The 20,837-nt window shown below is 44.1% G+C and overlaps 1 protein-coding gene across 1 annotated transcript in view; it reads left to right on the forward strand.

The window, feature by feature from the left end:
• Positions 1-4,540: 4,540 nt before the first annotated feature.
• Positions 4,541-20,837, forward strand: part of KDM5B (lysine demethylase 5B) — a 65,906-nt gene continuing 49,609 nt past the window's right edge. Inside the window, exon 1 of the mRNA XM_036909568.2 lies at positions 4,541-4,910. Within this exon, the coding sequence (XP_036765463.2) occupies positions 4,707-4,910 (204 nt within the window). The 5' untranslated portion in view covers positions 4,541-4,706. The remainder of the gene's footprint in view (positions 4,911-20,837) is intronic.

Here is a 20,837-nt window from a genome sequence, read left to right on the forward strand (position 1 = left end):
TATGGCCAGGGGAGCAAGAAAGGGAATTAGCATTTAGCATTTAGTGCGTCAGACCCTGCTGGACACAAAACATGATTTGGTTGAAGATTGTGAATTTCAAATGAACATGGTAGATTCAGCCGAGCTCTGTGAAGTCTATGATAAAATTTGTGTAGAAGCCATTTTCTTCCTATTGGAAGACTTTCATCCAGAATACAGAGAATTCCAAACATTCCAACTGCCCAAGGCCATAGAGCACGCCGAGAGGGGGCCCTCAGTCCAGAGACTTCAGTTAGGGATGATGATGGGGGCTGTGGGAAGAACAGGGAACAGGAGTGCCCCTCTCTGCCTCTCAGCTTCTCTCAGCAGCACAAGGTTGATCCTTGGGAGCCCAGAGCCTCCAAAGTGGCCCAACCGGAACGGGAGGAAACACACCCTGAAGCCCTGGTGTGGGTGAGTCTCCCCTCCCCACCCCATGGGAGGGCTGGCCAGACCGTGGGAACTTGCCAGTGTCTGCAGGAGGCTCCCCGGAGAGGCCCTGGCCTGACGAGGGTCTAGCCCTTTGAGCCCCACCTCGTGAACCCGGAATCCCCTCTGGCCGAGTCAGCAGAGGAGGGATCCCAGGACTGTCGAGGGAGAGGAGATGGGGAGGAGGAAGAGGTGTTTAGTTGCCAGGGGTCTCCCCAGGACTCAGACCCAGCTCCCCAGGGACAGAAGCCCGGAGATGAGGGCTCTGCCACGGTGGGAGCTGATCTGCGAGGGCAGCCCCCGCAGGGGGGGGTGGAGCAGACCCCGGGGCACCGAGATCCCACGCAGGAGGCCAGTCCAGCAGAGGAGGAGGGGCCGCTCGTCCCAGGGAAGTGAGCAGGGCAGGAAAACGGGGGCGGCCGGGTTCATCGCCCCGTGTGCGCTCCCTTAACCCTCACATACTCGTCTGCTGTGCGATCTCTTCCTGCATCACCAGGCCGGCCAGATTCTTCTCCTGCCCAGTCCAAAGCTCCATCCTCAGCCGGCGGGAGCCACAGAGACCCGAGGCCACTTCCCCTCCCCGTAAACAAATTACTTGTGGAGCTTCTAGCACGTGGCTGGTGCCAGGGCTGGAGAAAACGGCTTACAGTCTGGTGGAGAGGTTTGGGCAGGGGAGGAGGGCAGGAACGGCAGTTCAAAAAGACAAAGCCAGAGTTACAAGGCAGTGACACAGTAGTAGCGACATGTGGGAATACACAAAATAAGTAAGGGAGGGAGGCCATAAAGGCTGCAGCTTCTTTTGAGACCTCAGGTTTTGTGGGTTTTCACAGGAGACACCTGACACCAAATATTCCAGGGCCCCGAAAGTGGTGGAAGAGGGGCTGGCATTGACCTGGGGAGAGGAGGGGGTGCGGTGGACTGTGAAGAGGCTGAGGGAAGGTCTGCGCCCTGGAAAACCGCGGGAAAGGAGAACGCGAGAGGAGGACCGACGGGGCTGGTGTTGGAAGCACGTAGCGCGAGGAAGGCGCACAGACCAGAGGTCAGGGCGGGAGGGAGACGCCCCGCCGACACCGGGCGCCCTCCGGAAAATCGGTCAGGGACAGCGGGCGCGGCGGAGGGGGTGGGGAGCGGTCCCAACACGTGCGCTACGTGCTGCGCGAGCCGCCGCCCCCTCCTCGGCCTGCCCCTCATCCCGCAGCCCAGTTCTGGGGCAGGGCTCGGGGTCCGGGGCGGGGGCTTGGGAAAGGAGGGAGTCACTCTTCCAGTTGGGACCCCAGAGCGGGGTCTTCCCAGGGCGGCGACTGAAAGAGACGCGCGGAGCGCCTCATCACCAGGCGGGCCGATCTAGGGGCGCAGGCCCAGGGTGGGATCTGGCAGGCCATGGCGTGAGGGCTGGGGGCTGAGTGGGCCGGATGAGGACGGAGACCCCCGGGAGTGTCCAGAGAATCTGCGGCGGCACAAACGGGGGTGGTTTGGCTGACGGAGGCCCGGGTGGGGCGGAGTGTTGTCCGACAGTAAGGAGGGGGTTCCTGGAGACGTGGCACTCGGAGCGGGCTTGGTTCCGCCCCGGCCACCTGGGCTCCAGACCCGCACTCTCCCGGGAGCCCGGCCGGCCCCGCCCAGACCTAGCTCCTAGCCGTCCGGGTCCCGGGTCGCCCAGGTCCGGCCTCTGGGGCGTCCAGCCGGCCCCGGACAAGACAATGCGGCCCAGGCCCCGCCCCCGGGTGGGGGCTGATGCGCCCCGCGCCGCAGCCAATCACCGCCTGTGGCTAGGCTCTTTAAAAAAAGAAGAGCCGGCCGCGGTGTGGCTGTCAGCTGGCAAGGGATCCCTCCGCGCATGTAAACACACATCATAAAGGGCAAGGGAAGCGTCTCCTGCCGGGTGGGGGGAGCGGCGCCAGCCGGGGACCCCTCTCGGTCCCTAGGTCCCCCTCCCTCCCCTGGCAACCGCCCCCTCCCTCAACGTCACAGCGGGTCCTTGGGGAGCCAAACCGCTGCTGCCGGATTTGGAAGCAACGAAATCTCACCGCCGAGGGTCACTGCCGGAAATGGAGGAAGCGAGACTGGGAGGGTTCGGGAGTCGGGAGCGCCAAGGAGACCTAGTACACAGCTGAGAACTGGAGAAGATTCTCTTAGGCTTGTTCTTCCAGTGCGCCTCCGTTCAGTGGTAGTCATAATTCAGATATGCTTAGAATTTTTCTCAAAGTTACACCTACCTGCCTTAAAGAATGAGAATATGTCTTGACGCTCTCTCAGGAAAAAGCACATGACAGGAAATCAACCCCAGCAAGACCCCCCAAAAGCACGCACCCCCATGGCCAAAAGCAAGAGATGCTTTTCCTCCCCAACATTACGAAAAAATTTCAAATAGCAAAGTTAAAATAATTTTGCATTAAATTCCTCTATACCCACCACCTAACCTCTATCAGTATTAACATTATAATTTGCCACAGCTCCTATTTATCTTACACTGATGTCTTTTTCTCTAATAGGAAGTTAGCTGCCCTTAAGCTTGTTTCCTTGCAGGGGTGAGCAGAAGGCGGCTTACCTAGGTCCCAAAACCCTACAGAGCTAAGAAAAGGACGGCCTTCCCCAAGGAGCTTTCCGAATCCTACTGGAGGCAAGTACCTCTGGGAAGAGTTTACTAAAGAGGAGGCTTTGCCCCTCACCCCTTTTAAATCGAAGAGTCCTTAAGGATAATCTGAAGGTGAATCTGAATGCAAGGCTAGGACTATGTAGAGGGCCCTTTTTCTGGATAAAAGAGGTCTTTTTAGTGTTGAGGTCCTATGCTTTGAGTTTCCTCTCTCCCCTTCTCTGGGGCAGGTCATTAGGCTTCCCTCTCATTCACCAAAAAAGTAAGAAGAGTTTATATCTCTTAAATAAACTTAACTTCTCTGTGCCTCCTTTGCCTCTCTGCAAAATAGGGATAACAGTAGTTTATACCCAACAGGATGGTTGGGAAGATTCAGTGAGCTAATATACTAATATATGCAAAACAGTTTCAACAATGCCTTACACCCAGTAAGCATTAGATACATAATAACTATCATTCATATACTGATAACTCCCAGATGTTCATCTCCAGTTCTGACCCCTCCCCTTCAGATTTATACTACTCAGCCTGTTGGACATTTCCAACTGCATCAAAGACCCCTCAAACTCAGCCAAGTCCAGAAGTGCACACATTATCTCCTTCCACAGACTGACTTCTTGTTTATGTGAACAAGGTGAATGTTCCTGTAACACCAACGGGCCAGCAGTCCCTCAGGTGTATATATATATACCCTAGACACCGGAATCAACCTGGACTTCTCACTGTCCCTCCCTCGTTTATCACTGTGTCCTTATTTTCACCTCCTACATTTGCATCACTCCCTCCTAATGAATAGCGCCACTGCCTTATTTAGGCTCGGCCATTTCTCATTTGGATTATTTCAAGTCTTGCACCTCTCACATAGAGCCTCGCTGTCTTCCTGCTCCTGGCCCACTGTTTTCCCTGCAACACCCCCGCCTTCCAATACTTAGACTCCCCTCACTTATCAGTCATATGAATTTGGGCAAATCGCTTAATCAACACGTGCCTTGCGGTCCTTATTTGTGAAATGGAAATTAAAGTACCTGCCTTTTTGGGATCGTTGTGTAAATGATTTATCATACGAAGCACTTAGAACAGTGCCTAACATAATCAAAGGCTCAAAAGTGTTAGCTTATTATCACAACTATTGTTTTCTTATCTCCATGCTGTCCTTATGTTAAAGCTGTTCCCTCTACTGAGAAATCCTTCTCAATACTTTCTGCTCCTCCCTGGGTTCGTCTAAGTGTATACTATCATGGCACCTACCACGGTGCACTGACAATTCTGAAATAGCCCATTCATGTGTCTGATCCTCTCCACCAGACTGTAACCTCTTGAGGGAAGGGACTCGGGCACCAAGTAAATGGTCAATAAAGGTTGGCTCCACTGGACGGTGAGGATAAACTCCATCGCCGGGCGGAAGGCCCGGCCCCGCCCCGTTCGGGGGCGGAGCGTGGAGCGCGGCGGGGGGCGGGGTGGGGGTGGGACTCTTTTTCCTCGCCGTGGCGGCGGAGGCGCACGGCGTGGGGTGGCGGCAAGACGTCGTCGGAGGAAAGCTGAAAAAGCCGGAGGTGCCGTCGTTGCTGCCGTTGCCAGTACGAGGCGGACTCGCTGTCCTCGCGTGCGCAGAGGTCTTGGAGCCCGCGGAGTCCGCCGCGTTGTCGCCTGCGCCGGACCCGCGGTGATGGAGCCGGCCGCCGCGCTGCCCCCGGCACCTCGCCCGGCGCTGCCCCTGGGCGGCCCGGGCCCGCTGGGCGAGTTCCTGCCGCCCCCTGAGTGTCCGGTCTTCGAGCCCAGCTGGGAGGAGTTCGTGGACCCCTTCGCCTTCATCCACAAGATCCGGCCCATAGCCGAGCAGACTGGGATCTGTAAGGTGCGGCCGCCGCCGGTGAGTCACGGCGCACCGCGGACCCTGCCCGCGGCTGGAGCCAGCGAGGACGCGCGGCCCGGAGGCCCGAGGCCCGGGGGTCGGGGAGCAGGTGGCCCCGGAGGCCGCGTCAAGTTGGAGCTGCCCCGAGGGTCGGCGTTGAGCTGGGGGGCCCCCGGGGGGCTTCTCCGCGGTGGGGAGCGGAGCGGGGGGCGACGAGCGCTTCGGCAGTGCCTCCCGGAGGCCGGGTCGCCGCGCGGCTCCGGCGGGCTCGGTTCGGTTCCGGACGGAGTGGTGGCCGGACACCGGGCGGCCGCGGGCGTGTTTCCTGTGGAGCCCGGCGGCGGCGCGGGCGGGCAGGGCAGGCGCCGGGCTCGGCGAGGCTCCGCGGGCCAGTCCCCGCCGCCCCCGGGGTGTGGGGGCGTGTGACGGGGTGGGGGTGGGGGGCTTGCGAGTTGTCGTGTGAGGAGGAAAGTTTTCAATATGGCGGCGGGAGCCCCTGGTCCTTTGTGTGGTGGCGGCGCCGGCCCGGAGCGGCCCTCACCTGGGCGCCCCACCCTCCAGACCGGGGCGGCCCCCGGCCCTCGGCCCCCGGCTCCCCGGGCCTCCTGGCGCGCCCCTGGCCGGGGCGGAGGAAGCGGCGCCCGGCGCTGCCGGGGGGCGGGCAGGAGCGCGGGCCCGGCCCCGGCGCGGCGGCGTTGCGGGGGCCGTAAGTGTCCGGGGGCCCTTTGCGGGCGGCGGAGGGCCCCGCGCGCTCACGCTGCCTAGGCCTTGATGGCGGCCTGGCTGTTGGTGCGGTGGGGTGGCGGCCAGGCCGCGGGGTGGGGGGGGATGTCAGCGGGGAGACCTTGGGGGTCCAACGCCCCTTCCGCGGCCCCCCAGCCCGGGAGCCGGGGTGCAGCCCCGCTCGGGCCCCCCGTGTCCCGTGTGAAGCGCGCGGGCCCGGGGCCTGTGGGAGGGGTGCGGTGCTTCCGACATGGTGCCCAACGGCCCCAACGTTCGCGGTGGGGACCCGGCCAGCCCCCGCCCTGCCCCCACCGCCCCCACCGGCCCGAGCGCGCTGCGCTCCGCCACCCGTTTGGCCCACCTTCCGGGTGGTCGGAGTCCGAGTTGGCCCACGCGACGGCTGGCCGGGCCGGGACCGTTGGGAAAGATGTTTAACTGTCTCTCCTACTGGAGAAGAATACACTCCCCTCCCCTCTCCCCTCCCCCCAGCCCCCTCCCCCCACCACCCCAAAGGGGAGGACCGTCCCCCTCCGGTCCCTTTCTTAAGCTAAGCTTGTTCTTTGTAATGACGTTTTGAGTTGCAGGATTCTGTAATCACTCTGGGAACGCTGTTCTGAGGAGATCACTCAATACGTCTTCTCACCCAACTCCCTTTTCCTCCCTACCAAAATTAAAACACGACACCATACTTCAGTTTTTCTTGGACAAGTTTGAAAATGGAGATGAAATATGTGCCTCAGAAAATAACTAGGTGGCTACTACGGGGGAAATGTTTGAAAACAGGTCCATTTCCCTCCAGAAGTGGACAGGGTTCATTGTGGTTGCTTAGGGAAGTGCGTTGCTTTTAGAGTACAGAGAGGCCTGCAGAAGTTAAAACCCAGGGCTGTTTAGTACCAAGGTTTTAATTCTTGAAGAATAGGCCTTGTTTCAAACAGTTAGCAACTTAGCTTTATGTCGTATGTTGGGAAGGGTGAATATAAATATTGCACATTTTCATTAATGGGATTTTATTCAGAAATTAGGCAACTTGGGTAAGTTCTGGGTAACTAAAATGCGGAGTCAGGTTCCTGGGAGTGAGTTGTCCTCCATGTTGGTATTGTGGTATCCTAAGGCTGGGGTAAGTCCTTTATCTTACTTTATTATGTGCTTTATATAGGGCTCTTTTCCGAAAAAGACAGTGTTGCTCTGGTGAGGTTTGGCTACCCACTTCCTCCTCTTGGCTAGGATATTGATGGCAAGCTTTGCACAACGTGTGAGCGAGCGTGTTGCGTTTTCCCATTGAGTGTCAGACAGACATGATGGCCACCATTTTGTACAGAGAGTAGTACATCCTACAGGCCGAGGAAGGGTGTGAAAGAGGCACAAATAACCCACAAACATAACCAGTGCTCTCTTCTGGAGACTTCCTTTGTGTGGAGGGGGCTTGCTTCCTCCTTTGTTTAAGAAACTCGAATGCCAATTGGAAAGAGTGTCGGAGTATTTGTTGTAGATATGACCACAAAAAGGGAAATCTTTCCAGAAGTTGGAGCTCTTGAAGGAAGGGTCTTAGTTAGAACAAAGGCTTAAGAGATGTAAACAGTCTTTGTTTTAGAAACTGTTTTATTTTAGAAAGCTAACTGTGAACAAGTGGTTCATATAATTGAAGTACAGCGACAAAAAACCCAAGAGGTGTGTGTTTTCCATGGTTAACTATGTGATATTGTGTTTCTAAATGATTTTTGTTCACTAAGTTTTTGGAATACAAGTGGCTGTATTAAAATAGGAATTGGGTCTGTTGGTACTTGTTAAGAGGTAAGGGGAAGAATTATAAAGCATTTCTATTTCCTTTTGTTGTTACCTTTGTATCTGTACAATGGTACGTATATAGCTTCAATTTATAGCTGCTTTCTCAGTGAGGGCCCTAAACTGCTTTGCTTCTGAAAACTTGGGGGTATACAGAAATTCGTGAAAATACAGTAAGATGAATGTGATAGAATGTGATAAATCAGGGAGACTGTTTAAGTTTACTATTAATCAGTGCAGTTTTTAATTTCCTCCTTGATGTATGTACTTAGATGCCTTTTTAAGGACAAATTTTATTTTCCATGTCACTTTGTGGTATTTGAAGATGATTAATTTTAGGGGTGTAACATGAGGCAGAAAAAACAGTTGGCTGCTCAGTAAATACTTTTTTGACTCTCCCAAGTTTGATTGGAATATACTTGATGGCTTTAATAACTTTGTTGAATTCAAACATGTAACATTTGGCCATAGATAGGCAGATTCCACAGATCTCTTCTTTGGAAGTATCTAAAAGCCAGGGGATTTAAATCAAACCCCAGATGACACAGTAGACACATTTTTTCAGCTTTAACTTTCCATTGGTCATTCGTTTGTGATCCCTTTGACCTTATAGCCAAAATGTAAAACTTTTCAAGTGTTTTAATACAGTCAGCATCTTTGAGTGAGCCCATTGGTTCCACCCTTTTGAGTTGTGAGGAAATCAAATACACATTTCTTTGTATGGTGGAGGAGGAACTCATTTACTCTCATTTCAGCCCATCATCCACCCTAATTTTAGGTTTAATTGACTTTGGCCTAATCTCTCTGTTGTTTTCGCAGTTTCTTTTGGTGTCATGAAATTGTTCTCTAGTTGGTTTTTTGGCCACCTTAAACCTTTAACATTCGGAGAAAGGGCTTGTTAATAGACCTTGAATGAAGGAAGAACTTAACTACTCTTTAAAAATAATAGGAGTTATAATTCATATACCATCAAATTCAGCAATTTAACATGTGCACTTCTTTAGTATTTTCTCAGAGCTGTATAGCCACTACCACAGTCAGTGTTAGGACATTTTTGTCATCCCCCAAAGCCTGTACCCACTTGTAACTACTTTTTAAGACAAATTTATAACTATTTTGCTCGGAAGAAAACTTTCTCCTTTACTAGTTATGAGGATGGATTAATTCCTACAGTTCTAGTTCTAAAGGGTCTGTCTGAAACAAAACCCATGTACATTTGTTATGGTCTTTGGGTGTTTAGCTAAGTTTGACTTTACCAATGGAAAATTGATCATAGTAGGAGCCACAAACATCCTTCTAGTTGTAGCTCTTAGTGAACTAATCAACAAAGTTAATAGACCTTTAGAACAGAATGTGAGTGATGGGCACTACAAATACATGAGGCGGCTAAGGAGTCACTCCTCTACTCCACTGAAAAAATTTCCCTTCCCGTGATTATAGGATTTGTTTTTAAACATGCAGTCTAAACTTCCTAAAAGAACAAAGTTAATACAGAATTGTCTTTGAAAAATAAGTGTCTTGTGTTAAAGGTGGGATTTGAATTCTTTCATTATTTAGAGACACTGATACGAAAAATAAAAAACTATTAGACCTCAATATCATTCTTCATGATGTGTTGGCTTGGGTTTAGAGTATTTCTGGTTGATAGATTAGTAATAAATTTGTTTCATTTAGGAGACAGTGACAAAATCCAGGATGTTTAGGAAGACAAATTTGCCAGTGAGGGAATTTTCTTTCAGAAAGGGAAATTGTAACTATTTGATGAAAAAAATGGAATCTAGCTTATGTGCTGTATAAATGGGATCTTTCTGTAACCTTGTAACGTCTCATTGTTGTCTTAATTAGACCACACTGGAGTGGCTGTGGAAGAGGATGAAGGGAGCTCCTGCCCCCAGAGTGAAAGTGCTAATTAGGGTTCTGGCCTAGGTTCCCAGGGGTCCAGCCTGCTTGTATACCTCATTGCAAAAAAATCAGGAACCTAGATCTGGCATATTCTCAGCTTGGTTTGTATTGAGCTGGTGGTACTTTTTTCCTTTCTAAAAGGATTAGATAATTTCTGGAGATTGTTTATATACTTGTTTTAAGTGCAGAAAACCATTGCCAACTTCAAAAATAAGTTTTAATTAGATGGAATAAACTTAGGAACTGAAGGGCTGGTTATACTTTCTGAAATTTCTGTTAAGTTTGGGCCACTTAAAGAAGTGTACCGCTAAGTCCCCTTTGGGGTGAGTGATACTTTGCAGGAGGTTTCACTGGATGGGTCAGTTTTACTGGCATATGCTCATTACTTTTAGATTACTTAAAGTTTGAGAAACTAATGACTGGGTTTTAAAGTCTGAGCTGAGAGAAACAGAAGTGTATGCAGCCTAACAAGACTTTCTTAAGCATTTATTAACTGCTGTGTCCTAGCATGGGATTGAAGAGAAAAATGAGATGTTACCTTTGTATACCTCCAGAAATTCTTCCAAAATGCTCCCTTTTCTGTTATTAACTGTTAGGTGACTTCTGTCGTGAATTTGCTTCTTACAACCCCAACTTTAAGAACCAGACTAATGAGGAAAAGCTGCCTCTAGGGCAGTGAGATGTTTGTTTCATAACTACCATGTAAGTCTTTATTTTAAAAAAACATTAAAATCTTTTAATTGCAGACCATTCCTCTTAAAGCATCATTGGACTATACCTTTAGACATGGTCTAGAGTCATCCCATCCATTTGGCAATTAAAAAAAAAATCACTTAAACCTTCCTTTCTGGGATGTAAAAGACTGTTACTTTGCTTTTTCAGAGACATCACTTTCAGAGGTGAGAAATATTTTTTTTATTATGAAAATACTCAAGCATACACAAAAGCATAGAGAAGAATATTAGTCCCATTAGCTATTTTCGTGGATGTGAGAACAGAAAGAGTAGCAGCATTGGGGTGACAGCAAACTGGTGACCTCAGTTGTAAAGAAAAACTTGGCTTAGCTTTTGTCTTATTCAGGGAATGAGTGAGATTTGGGCAGTTAGGAATGAAGTTTTTCTAGCCTTTGGTGAGTGATGGTTACTTTGCCCAATTAGGGTGGGGATTGTATCCAATTTTAGCTCATGGCTTTGTTGCTTTGTTACACGGTTGTTGGCACCTGGGCAGAAACTTGACCATCTTCAGGCCAACTCTTGGCATACACAGGTGGTGATGGTGGGAGTGGGTGGTGGATGGAGCAGTCTCTACCCACTTTGTTCCATTCTTTGCTGTTTGTCCATTTTCCAGGCTGCCAGACTTCACCGCAACAGAACAGAGCTGGGAGTTGGGAGTAACCAAGAAATAGAATGGGGTCTCTTTCTGGAAAAGGAGTTTCAAGGAAAGGAGGATCAAAAGGGTCTAATGAGTGGTTGGTTGAGTCTGCAGGCCCACTTCTCTGGGATGAAAAGTGGTAGTTGGCCCTTCCACCTTGCTGGCACAGTTTTTGTTTGAGCAGCGTTGCTTGTCGACATTTATGTGGTATCAGATGTTCAAAATGAGCAGTTTAGAAGTCAGATCGTTGAACAGTATTTTCATTACAGCAACACATTAAAATCTAAGGACTCCCCTAAATAACTTCATTTCTCAGATGGAAGACTAAACACCACCAGGTAGACAATCATACAATGAATGGCTTTTTAGAACTTGTTGATTCTGTTTTACCTGGCAATCTGTTATTTTATGACAGATATAAAATTTGAGGAATATTTTACTGAGGTAGAAATAGGCTTTGTTAAGGGGGAGTTTATGTGGATTTTTATTAGTTTTAAAAAGTCAATTCCTCTTGTATGTAAAGGAAGGAGTCCGGTGTTTCTAAATTTTTTAAAAAAGTGGGTGGAGTCTTGAGCCTGATTCTATCATGACCTTGTACAAAGTCATTTTTCTCCAGTATATGCCTTCTCATCTGCTGTAAGGGGATCTGACCCTGACCTAGGGCAGCTGTCCAGATTAATTGATGGATTGCAAGGAGCTTAAATACCAAAGCTTTATTTGCTCACTGCTAAGGAGAGTTTGGGGACAGATTTAGTGAGAAATGGGTTAGTACCAAATACATATCCCTCATTTTCCCTTAAAATGAAGAGATTTTTTTTAAAAGTGAAATTTGCAAAGCCAAAAGCCTGGAATATACTGAATGTCATTCTTCCATTGGTTTAGATGAAGTTTTTCTGTACCTGGATATTTAGAAAAATTAATGGGATTAAAATTTTTGCAAGTAGAGCTGTTGTAAATTATTTCAGAAAACTTGCAAGTGCATGTATGTTAATGTGTCCTATGTAGTGTCCTGTGGGACAGGAATTTGTATTTGGTGAGCTTTATGTTAAGGAGTTTTAAAAATTATTTTAATTTCCCCTAGTATGGGATGGCTTTGGAGGGCATTGTATTTTCTTTAACAATTTAAATAATCCAATTCTTGTCTGATAAGAGGGTTGGTAGATTGAGTCTTTAATATTCCACAATTATCTTACTTGTAAAGTGGAGAGAAAAGTAAGAGGTAGCAGGGAAAATGTTTACTTTGATCCTCTGGACAGAGCCAGGTTATATTTTATTCTTTACTAACAATTAGGCAAAAAAAAAAAACAAACCAAAGCTAATTAGAACTCATAATCACACAAACCTGGATTCCCCAAATCTTTGTTCAAGTGTGTCGTCTGTTGATGGACCTCACAGCATTACATCTTAGGTAGACCCATATATATACTGTTTTTCCACCAATGTGGCTTTTTAGTTTTTGTCTTTAATCAAGCAGTTTACTCAAAACTGCTTTCTAGATGTATTAGAGATCTCCAGTGGTGTATATAACAAGTTAAAAAGAAATTTTTTTTTTTTTTTTAGTATTTTGGTTGTAAGCATGCAGCTAGGCTGATTTCTCTTACCATCTGTGCTCCTTGTGTGACCCTAGGAAGGTTTTTATGCACTCCTGCATTGATTCGTGCCATCTCATTGACTTGACCAAAATTGTAACGTTCAGACAGCTGAAGTTTAAAACTTAGTGTGTTGTGAGCACTTGGCTAGAGTTTTTATTAAGCATATGTTCCTATGACATACATTCTCCAGACTATAGATACTGAAATGGTACCATTTTACTCTAATTTCAAAACTCCAGAAACAAAGAACAAATCCCTATCAAACCACAGTTACATGGTCTTTAAGGCAAGATCCTCCCAATTTTTTGTGTGGTTGTACCAGCTCATCATTTGGTGATATTTAAACCAGATGGTCACGTCTCATCCTTGCCAAGCTTTAACTTGGAAGGAAGAGGTGGGGAGAGCAGGATTTCTCAGGATTTGTATTCTGGTAACTTTTTATTTTGGGACAGTGGGTGAGGGGGTAGAGATGAGAGGTCTAGGTCTATAAAGAGAATTTTTGGAGTATAACCTCCATTTGTAAAATTTCAGGTATACCAAGCTTTGTCTTCTCTTAGAGAGGCACTTATCCAATATTATGAAGCATTTTGGGCCAACTGAGAGCCCCCAGATTTTCTAGTGGGAGGTGGGAGGTTGGCCTCGTATTTGTGTAGGGTAGAGGTTTGGGTTTTTAAAAATTGTGCTTGATGGCAGTCCATTCTTCTGGGTTCCTCTCTATAACTACTTTTTTTCATTGATGATCTTGTGGCTTTTCCCATCTTCCATTTGTAAAATATATCTTTGACTTATGTAATAGATAATTGCTCATCAAGATTTTTTGAGGAGAACAGTTTACAATTTAATTTAGGTTCCAAAATAATTTGTTTTTGGAGGTTGGTATTAGCCACCTAGGAAATGAAAATTTGAAGAAAATAGAGATTTCAGGGAAGAATACCAGAGAAGGAATCAAAACATTTGGCTTCTGGTGGGTGTTTCATTACTTATGTGGTATCCTTGAGCTGCTAGCCTAAGAGAGCCATGACTATTTTCAGAGTTTTCTTCCTAAACCTGCCTGTAAAATGGGAATAATAATGGCCCTGCTGTAAGTAGTGAGGCTTAAAAGGTAGGCAAACTTGCTCAGGGTCACCTGACTGTTCAGTGGTGGAGCCAGAATTTAAATCGAGACAATACAGAATAAGTGCTTTATGTTGCCTTACGTATCCATAGCAATGATACTGTCGTGATTACAAGAGATGGTTGATGGGAGATCACTAATCTTGTTATTCTTTTTGCTGATATACTTTCTGTCCTTGGCAGGCTACCCTTTATTTCTGATACATGCAGCAAAAAACACTTGTTACTTAGTCCTTGCTGCTAAGGTGGGACACTTTTATAGATAAGGAAACTGTTTAGTGAGGTTGAGGGACTTGTCTAAACTATTAAAGGACATTTTGGGGAATTTCAAACTGTAGCTTTTTACTTACAAGTTCAGTGCTGTTCTTATTATACACAGGGCTCCCTTCATAGATACCAGAAATTAGCTGGTTCTTCTCTTCTCCCTTTACAGGCTTTTTGGGAAGGAGAGTGGGGCTTTTGCTTGCTACCTTCTGACCTTCCAAACATAACTTCAGGGAAATCAATAAAAGCAATAAGCTGCACATACATGATATTGAGGTACCATTTCATTTTGTCGATGATATTTGTCTATACAATTATATACCTTCTTTTACTTTATTAATATTTATGAGCTTAGCCATTTCATGTGCTGTTGGTTCATTTGTATGGAAACTCCTGGGTCATCCATTTCAGTGACCACTCAGGTTCAACTAGAAGAGTATTTTATTTAGGCCCAGAGACTCCCTCACTGTACCCCTGCCTCCCATCAGAGTCATTCTGGGTTCCACCCAGAAGAACTAAGCTAGAATCTCATGTGGGGCCCAAGTGCTTCCATTTTAAGAAGGTCATCTGGTTGGTCATTCTTAAGCTCAGTCAGGTTTAAAAACTTGGTCTAGGTAATTTCCTAACGAGGTTTAGGCAGCTGTTAATTTAAGGAATTCTCTTGCCAGTTGACTTGGTAATATAAATTCTCAACTTTACTGCAGGAAACTAGAGAATACTTTTTTTGTCAGCTCCAGTGAATGAAGAAATGAATTGGGGCCTTGGGGTTGGTTGTGGGTTCATTCATTGCATTGATATGTCAGCTTCAGGCATTGTGTTAAGGTTCTAGGGTCTTAGAAATTAAGCAGCTTTGACTTAAAGGACCTGATAGTCCGCTGGTGAGAAAGATCTGCAACCAGATTACATAGTGTGATGTGTGCAACTAATGGGAATTGTATATAGACTGGTTGAAGATATTGGAGGTGGGTGGAGTATGGGGAGGGGGCCACCTGGGATGTCTGAGAAGGCTTGGGGTTGGAGCAGGGTGGGGGAGAAAACGTGTAGAATGAGAATGTGGATCATGATAGACCCCAGAAACACCGACATTTAAGAAAGGAAGATAATCGAGTTGTAGGCCGCAGGAAGTGTGCTGGGAAACCAAGGCGATAAAAACAGGTTTGTTAAGAATCAGTATTTCAGCCTTATATGACTTCTCTGTGATGATTTTCTAAAGTCTCAACTCTAGACAAAGCTGCAAAATCCTCTTTTTAAAACCTGGAAAAGTAGATAACAAAGAAAGGAGTTTTTATAGTGCATGTCCCATTGATAACCCAATGATATCTCATTGATATCTCATTCATATCTCATTCAAATGAGGACCAGTTTTATCAGGCTTCAGCTTCTTCATATTTTAGGTTTAAGTGGGCTATTTTTTAAATCAAACTGATTATTAAGTATGGTGATAAACATGAAAGAAATAAGGCAGTTGGTAGTGTTGTCTCTACAACAGAACCGCACAGCATGGTCTGAAATATATCACAGGATAAATTTATTTTAAGATTTTTAGAGACAAGACCTGTTTGTCTACTGTCCTTTCTTTTTCAAACAGGAGATCTAGCCTTGAAGCATGATCAAAATTACACTATATTGAATAGACTGGCAGGTTGCCCGTGTGTAAATATTAAAGGATCTGCCAGTGGAATAAATGTAGCAGTTTCCTAGCAGTTCCAGCTTGGGTTCAGGCATAGTCGTTTACTTCAAATATGGGTATCAGGGATCATACATATTCTAAGTTTATTTCCACTTTTATTTGATGGTAGACCTATAGTTAATGTATCTTAATTGCAGTGGGGATGTTACGTACTTGAATCTAGTGAAATGTATGGCTTACTATTTACTTTTTTTTTTTTTAAGTGTAATTGCAAATATGTCTCTAGATGGAACATCGAGAAAAACAAAGATTTTGCAGTCTTTTCTTATCTTTTCTAATGTTCAGGCTCTCTTTTTAATGTCACTGTGGTCCTTTCCTGATCTTGATTTTGAATCTTTGGGAGTGACCAGTTTGTAAAGTATTAAAGTGACCAGTTTGTAAAGTATTAAAGGTAGAGCCTGTGTTTACAGATATAATGAGGCCTTACGTTAGGGTGTGGGATGTTTAACTTTCCCTGCCCTTGATGTCTGGTAAGTTTGGGTGTTGCTGAGGGAAGGTTAAGGGGACAGAGTCCGATCTCTTTCCTAAACCTCTTCTCTGACAAACTGTTTTTGGAACCTTTCTGAAGTATGCAATATTTTCTTAACCATGGCAGCCTCAGTTTTCTGCCAGAAATTATCTTACTGGGATCCCTGGGTATGAAAGAAAAGAATAAAAACTACTTGTTAAATAATTTCCTTGGGGGTCACCACAGCAGTATAGCTACTTGATTGTAACAACATGACTTGGTGTAGGCATATTGAAGTAATATTTGCACCAGGTATTATTGCTGTAAGGGAGAAGGATTTGGAATTTGTTCTTGCCCCATTCAGTAACTTCTGTGCCATAAGGTGTCTGTGAATGACTCGAAAGAAATAATGTTTTCCTGTTAATGTTTCATGACTGACCGATCATGATGTCAGCCAGTTTTAGTGAAAGATGATTTGGTTTAAGGATTTAGCTTTCCTAGAAGCCTTCTTAGTGAATTTTAAAAGGATTCTTTCATTTTAGGCCTTATACTTGGCAAAAATCTGTATGAATCACTCCAGTAGGTAACTTTGGTAGACCCCTATTAGGGACATTTTGGAAGAGCTAGAAGGTCTCCATGTGATCTAGTTATTGCCTTATTCTTACTATGTTTATAAACAAGGTGGTACTTCGCTTGTTCCTGTAAAGTAGACTGAAAGGAAACTTATATATTTGAGGATTGGGAAGCAGTATCAATGAGGGGACCATTTAATATTTTTGTATGGTTTTGACAGTAGTATAAGTCATTTGGGTATGAAAGAAAAAAATCAAAACTACTTGTTAAATAGTTTCCTTTGGGAGACACCACAGCAGTATAGCTACTTGATCATAACAAGGCTTTGTGTAGGCACATTGAAGTTACAATGCTCTGCCTTCCTGAAATTAAAACATTCTTTTAAACTAGAAGTTCTGTAAAACTGAAAACTGACGGCTTTTGCAAGACCGGACCCATGGGAGTTATAATTTTAACAAAAGTTTTATCCCTTAGTACTTAGTATTTTAATGTGACTGTTGAAAGTCCATGTATGCTTGCAAATGACTGTTCTTGGTATTTTCAGGATCTTTTTTGGCACTAGGACTTTAGGGAAGACTGTTGACAGAAGTATACCTTTTCTAAAAGTGTTGGCATTACATAGATAGGTCAAGAAATCATTGATAGTGAATGGAGAAAACACTCAAAGAGGCTGCTTTTAAAATCTAGGTGGGACAGAGATCTTTGGAGGGATGAATCGATGGGGAGCTCTGCAGGGAACCCAGCAGGGCGGTTGCTTCCAGGGTCGGCAAGGACTCTTGGAGGCTCTCAAGGTCCTTCAGCAGGTCCACGGGAAGAAACCTCCTCTCAATTCAATATCTGTCACCAGATTTTTTCATATGCTTTCACCAGAACAAGGTACTGCAACTGATTGCCTGCAGAAGATATGAAAATCCAGCTTATTTCTGTTAAGCCAGATATTAAAGAGATTTACAGAAAACAATACCACTCTAATCACTATTTTTGCTTATTATTAAATAAATTTATTTTTGAAAGTATCTTTTAATTCATAGTGCTATAAAAACGAGTAGATACAAACCCTTATGAACTGAATTCCTTTGAGGTCCTCCATTTTCAGAGACCTTAAAGGGGTCCTAAGGCCAAACATTTTAGAGTTGCAGTGGTGAAAAGGAAGCCCGACTTCTGCAGAGGCGTGACTTGGGAGGAATGAGTCCAGGATCTGTACGGTTATCTGCGTGCTTGTCCTTTGAAGAGACCATGACAAAACTGGTAGTGGGTTTGGTAAAACTTAAGTTATTCACCTATCTGTCACTCTCACAAAGTGAAGATTTAAAAGTGTTTTCTAAAGAGCAAACATTAAGTTTTCTTAATATTTGTCAATTGCAACTGAAATGTTGAAATGGGCCTTTTTGGTCTCATTTTGTCATTTAAGTTTTTAAAAAATTACAATAAACAGATATGGTTGTATTTTGCTTCTTGAAGAGTTCTCTTCATTGGGGTCAGAAGAGTTTGGAACATAAAATATAAAAATTAAAATTATTTTTTAAATTGACTTTATTTATTTATTTTTTACCTGTTTTAGATTTGCAGAGAAATTGAGAAGATAAAGAGTTTCCACATGCTCCTTCACCTAAGGTCTTACATTAGTGTGATACATATTTTATAATTAATTAACCATTATAGTTACTAAAGCTCATACTTGATTCAGTCTTTGTTAGTTTTACCTAATGTCGGTCGTCTGTTCAGGATCTCATCCAGGTTATCACATTATATTTACTTGTTACGGCACTTTAGGCCCTTAGCTATGGCAGTTTCTCAGACTTACCTTTCTTTGATGACCTTGATAGTTTTGAGGAGTACTGATGGGGTATTTTGTAGGCTGTCCCACTATTGGAATTTATTTAATGTTTTTGTCACAGTAATAAGACTGGATATATAGGCAGCTGATTTTTTTTTTTTTAATGGGGCTTTCTATTCCTTCAGTCTTTCCTGTTGTCTACAGAAGGATTTGAACATTAAAGCTGTGGGAGTTTTTGTGTCCCCTTCACTAAAATAAACCCTGTGCTGCAATATAAACCTGGCTTGATACAGTTGCACATCTTTCTGAGTAAGGAACCTGATGCGCTTTTACTTAACTATTGTTCTTCTTGTTTACAGTGGTTTTACCAAACGATTGCTCACTGTGTCATGTCACGGAGTTTTCTTCATTGGCAAATTTTGAGCAGTCAGAGCCTTTGTCTTTATACTTTTGATTTTTAGCTTTATAGAGATGTTTAAAATTAACTTTCCTAATTTTACTTGTTCAGTAACATTTATTGAACATCCATAGCACTGTTCTATGAAGGTAGTTTTAATTTAAATTCCTCCTTTTTTATACATTTATGTAACTGTCTAATAGAGCCAGAATAAGCCATTGTCTTTAACAGAGAGTCTCAGGCTACTGTGATCACTGTGATCAAGTTGAGTTCTTTATTCCTGTAAGTGCAGTATATAGAAAATGACTATTGAATGAGGCTGAGACAGGCTTCTAGAACTTAATGGATATTTAGTTTATAATGAATAACACTGGAAAGTCAAGGAAATAACCTGAATGTCTAATAAAAAAATTTTTTTAAATCAGTACAGTGAAATACATTAAGATATAGTTGTAAGTAAAAGTCTAGTTAGTAAAAGTCAACATACTTTTTTGATTTAAAACTATGAAGACGAGTAGTTTAGAAAAATCCTGGAAGGGTGTGTACCAAAATGTAGCAAGTTTTCTCTGCGATTACCGCTAATTTTCCTTCTTTATATGTATTTTCTGTTATTTCAGTAATAAGCATTTTTTTTTATTAGGAAAAAATTTTAACCTATTGCTTAGCTTTTGTCCCAAAGAGAATATGCAATCAGGAAGTTTTAGATAGTGGATATATAGGAAATGGCTCGGTTAATATAAAATACTGGCATCGTGGAACCGTAGCAGTGTTGTTTTTTACAGCCCAGAAGTTGAATTCCTTTGCTACCCTAGCAGCCCCAGTCTCAACAGATCCATTGTTAACTGCTTCCACCCTTGAATTATATGCCTAATTCTTTAAGCATGGAAATCTGCCAGTATAGTCTGCTTTAAAGAGCAAGGTTGCATATATCACAAAGTTGGGGGAAACTACAGTATAAAATAGATTAGTGGGGCCTGAATATTACATACTAACTTATGAATTCCATTTTATACAATTTTATAATGAAGATTAGAAAATTGAAATCATTGTGTTTAACAAAAGCAAAAAAACAACAGAAAAACCACCCCAAAACCGAAAATCAGGGTTGCAGTAGGCTTCTGGGAAACTAAAGCTTTGCAATATGACCATTTCCTAATAACTGATATATTTGGACCATTTACTTTGTAAATGCCAGGCAACTGCCCAAAGGCTTAATCTGTATTTTACTTAAGTCTCATAGTTTCCCCTTTTTTACATGTACCTAAAAGGCACTGGGAGATTTTGAACCTAGGCAGTGTGACTCCAGAGCCTATCCTTTTTAACATCTGTTTTACTCTACATTTACTGTATAAATGATGTCAGTATGCTTGAAAAATAACATTGGAGAAATAAGAGTGAGGAAAGGAGGCTGGAACGAGTCCTTCAAGATAAAAGTTTAGCCGCCAGATGCTCCTTGAAAGTCAAGGTTGTAGTGACTTTTTGCTAAAGGGAATTCAGAACTTAGTGTAATATAATACTTGTTATTTTTGCTTTATAACAAAACTTTTGTATTTGTAGTTTTAATTCTTAATCATAGTCCTGAAGGTAGCTGTTGTTTGTACTTTTCAAATAGAAAAGTTGACGATCCGTTGTGTTAGAAAGAACCAGAATGTAGATCGGGTCTTCTGATGTAAGTGCATTGCTTTTTCTGCCCTGTATGTGTAGCCTCTGACGTTCTGAGGAGCAGATGGTATCTTTATCCATTATCATGCCTTGGTTAAGTACAAGGAGAAGAGATTGAACAAAAGTAGGTTTGGATAGTGAGATAAGAACTTGAAGGTGCAACAATTTTTTATGCAAGCTAGACATATTTCCATGTGTTTCCTTTTTTTTTTTTTTTTTACCAGAAAAATGGATTCATTTAGGTATGCAATTCGGGACATGCAAGCAGTTCCACATGTTTTTTTAAAGATGACAGGCCCCTTTGAGACTTGGTGAAAGCTGTGGACCTTCCCAGAAAAATATACATACATTCAAATTCTTTATGCAAATTAAGAGCCTCTGATTTAAGGTATAAAAGTATGATTCCATAATCTAAAGAGAAAATCCTCAAAATAAAATGTTTTTCACTACTGGCTAACTAAGGATGGGAGACTGAACAAATGGGTGGCTATTAAAGTTGCTTAGTGCCAAAGCTTACCCTGAGGGAGGTAAGAAAGAGGGGGCAGAAGGAGCAGCATTATCTAACTCATTTTATTTCTGCTTGAAATACATTAATTAAATGAAGTCCTTTGTATTACAAAGCTTTCCTGATGTACACCCATCAGTCAGTGC

This window comes from Manis pentadactyla, chromosome 9, assembly GCF_030020395.1.
Source record: "Manis pentadactyla isolate mManPen7 chromosome 9, mManPen7.hap1, whole genome shotgun sequence".
NCBI classification, from domain to species: Eukaryota; Metazoa; Chordata; class Mammalia; order Pholidota; family Manidae; genus Manis; species Manis pentadactyla.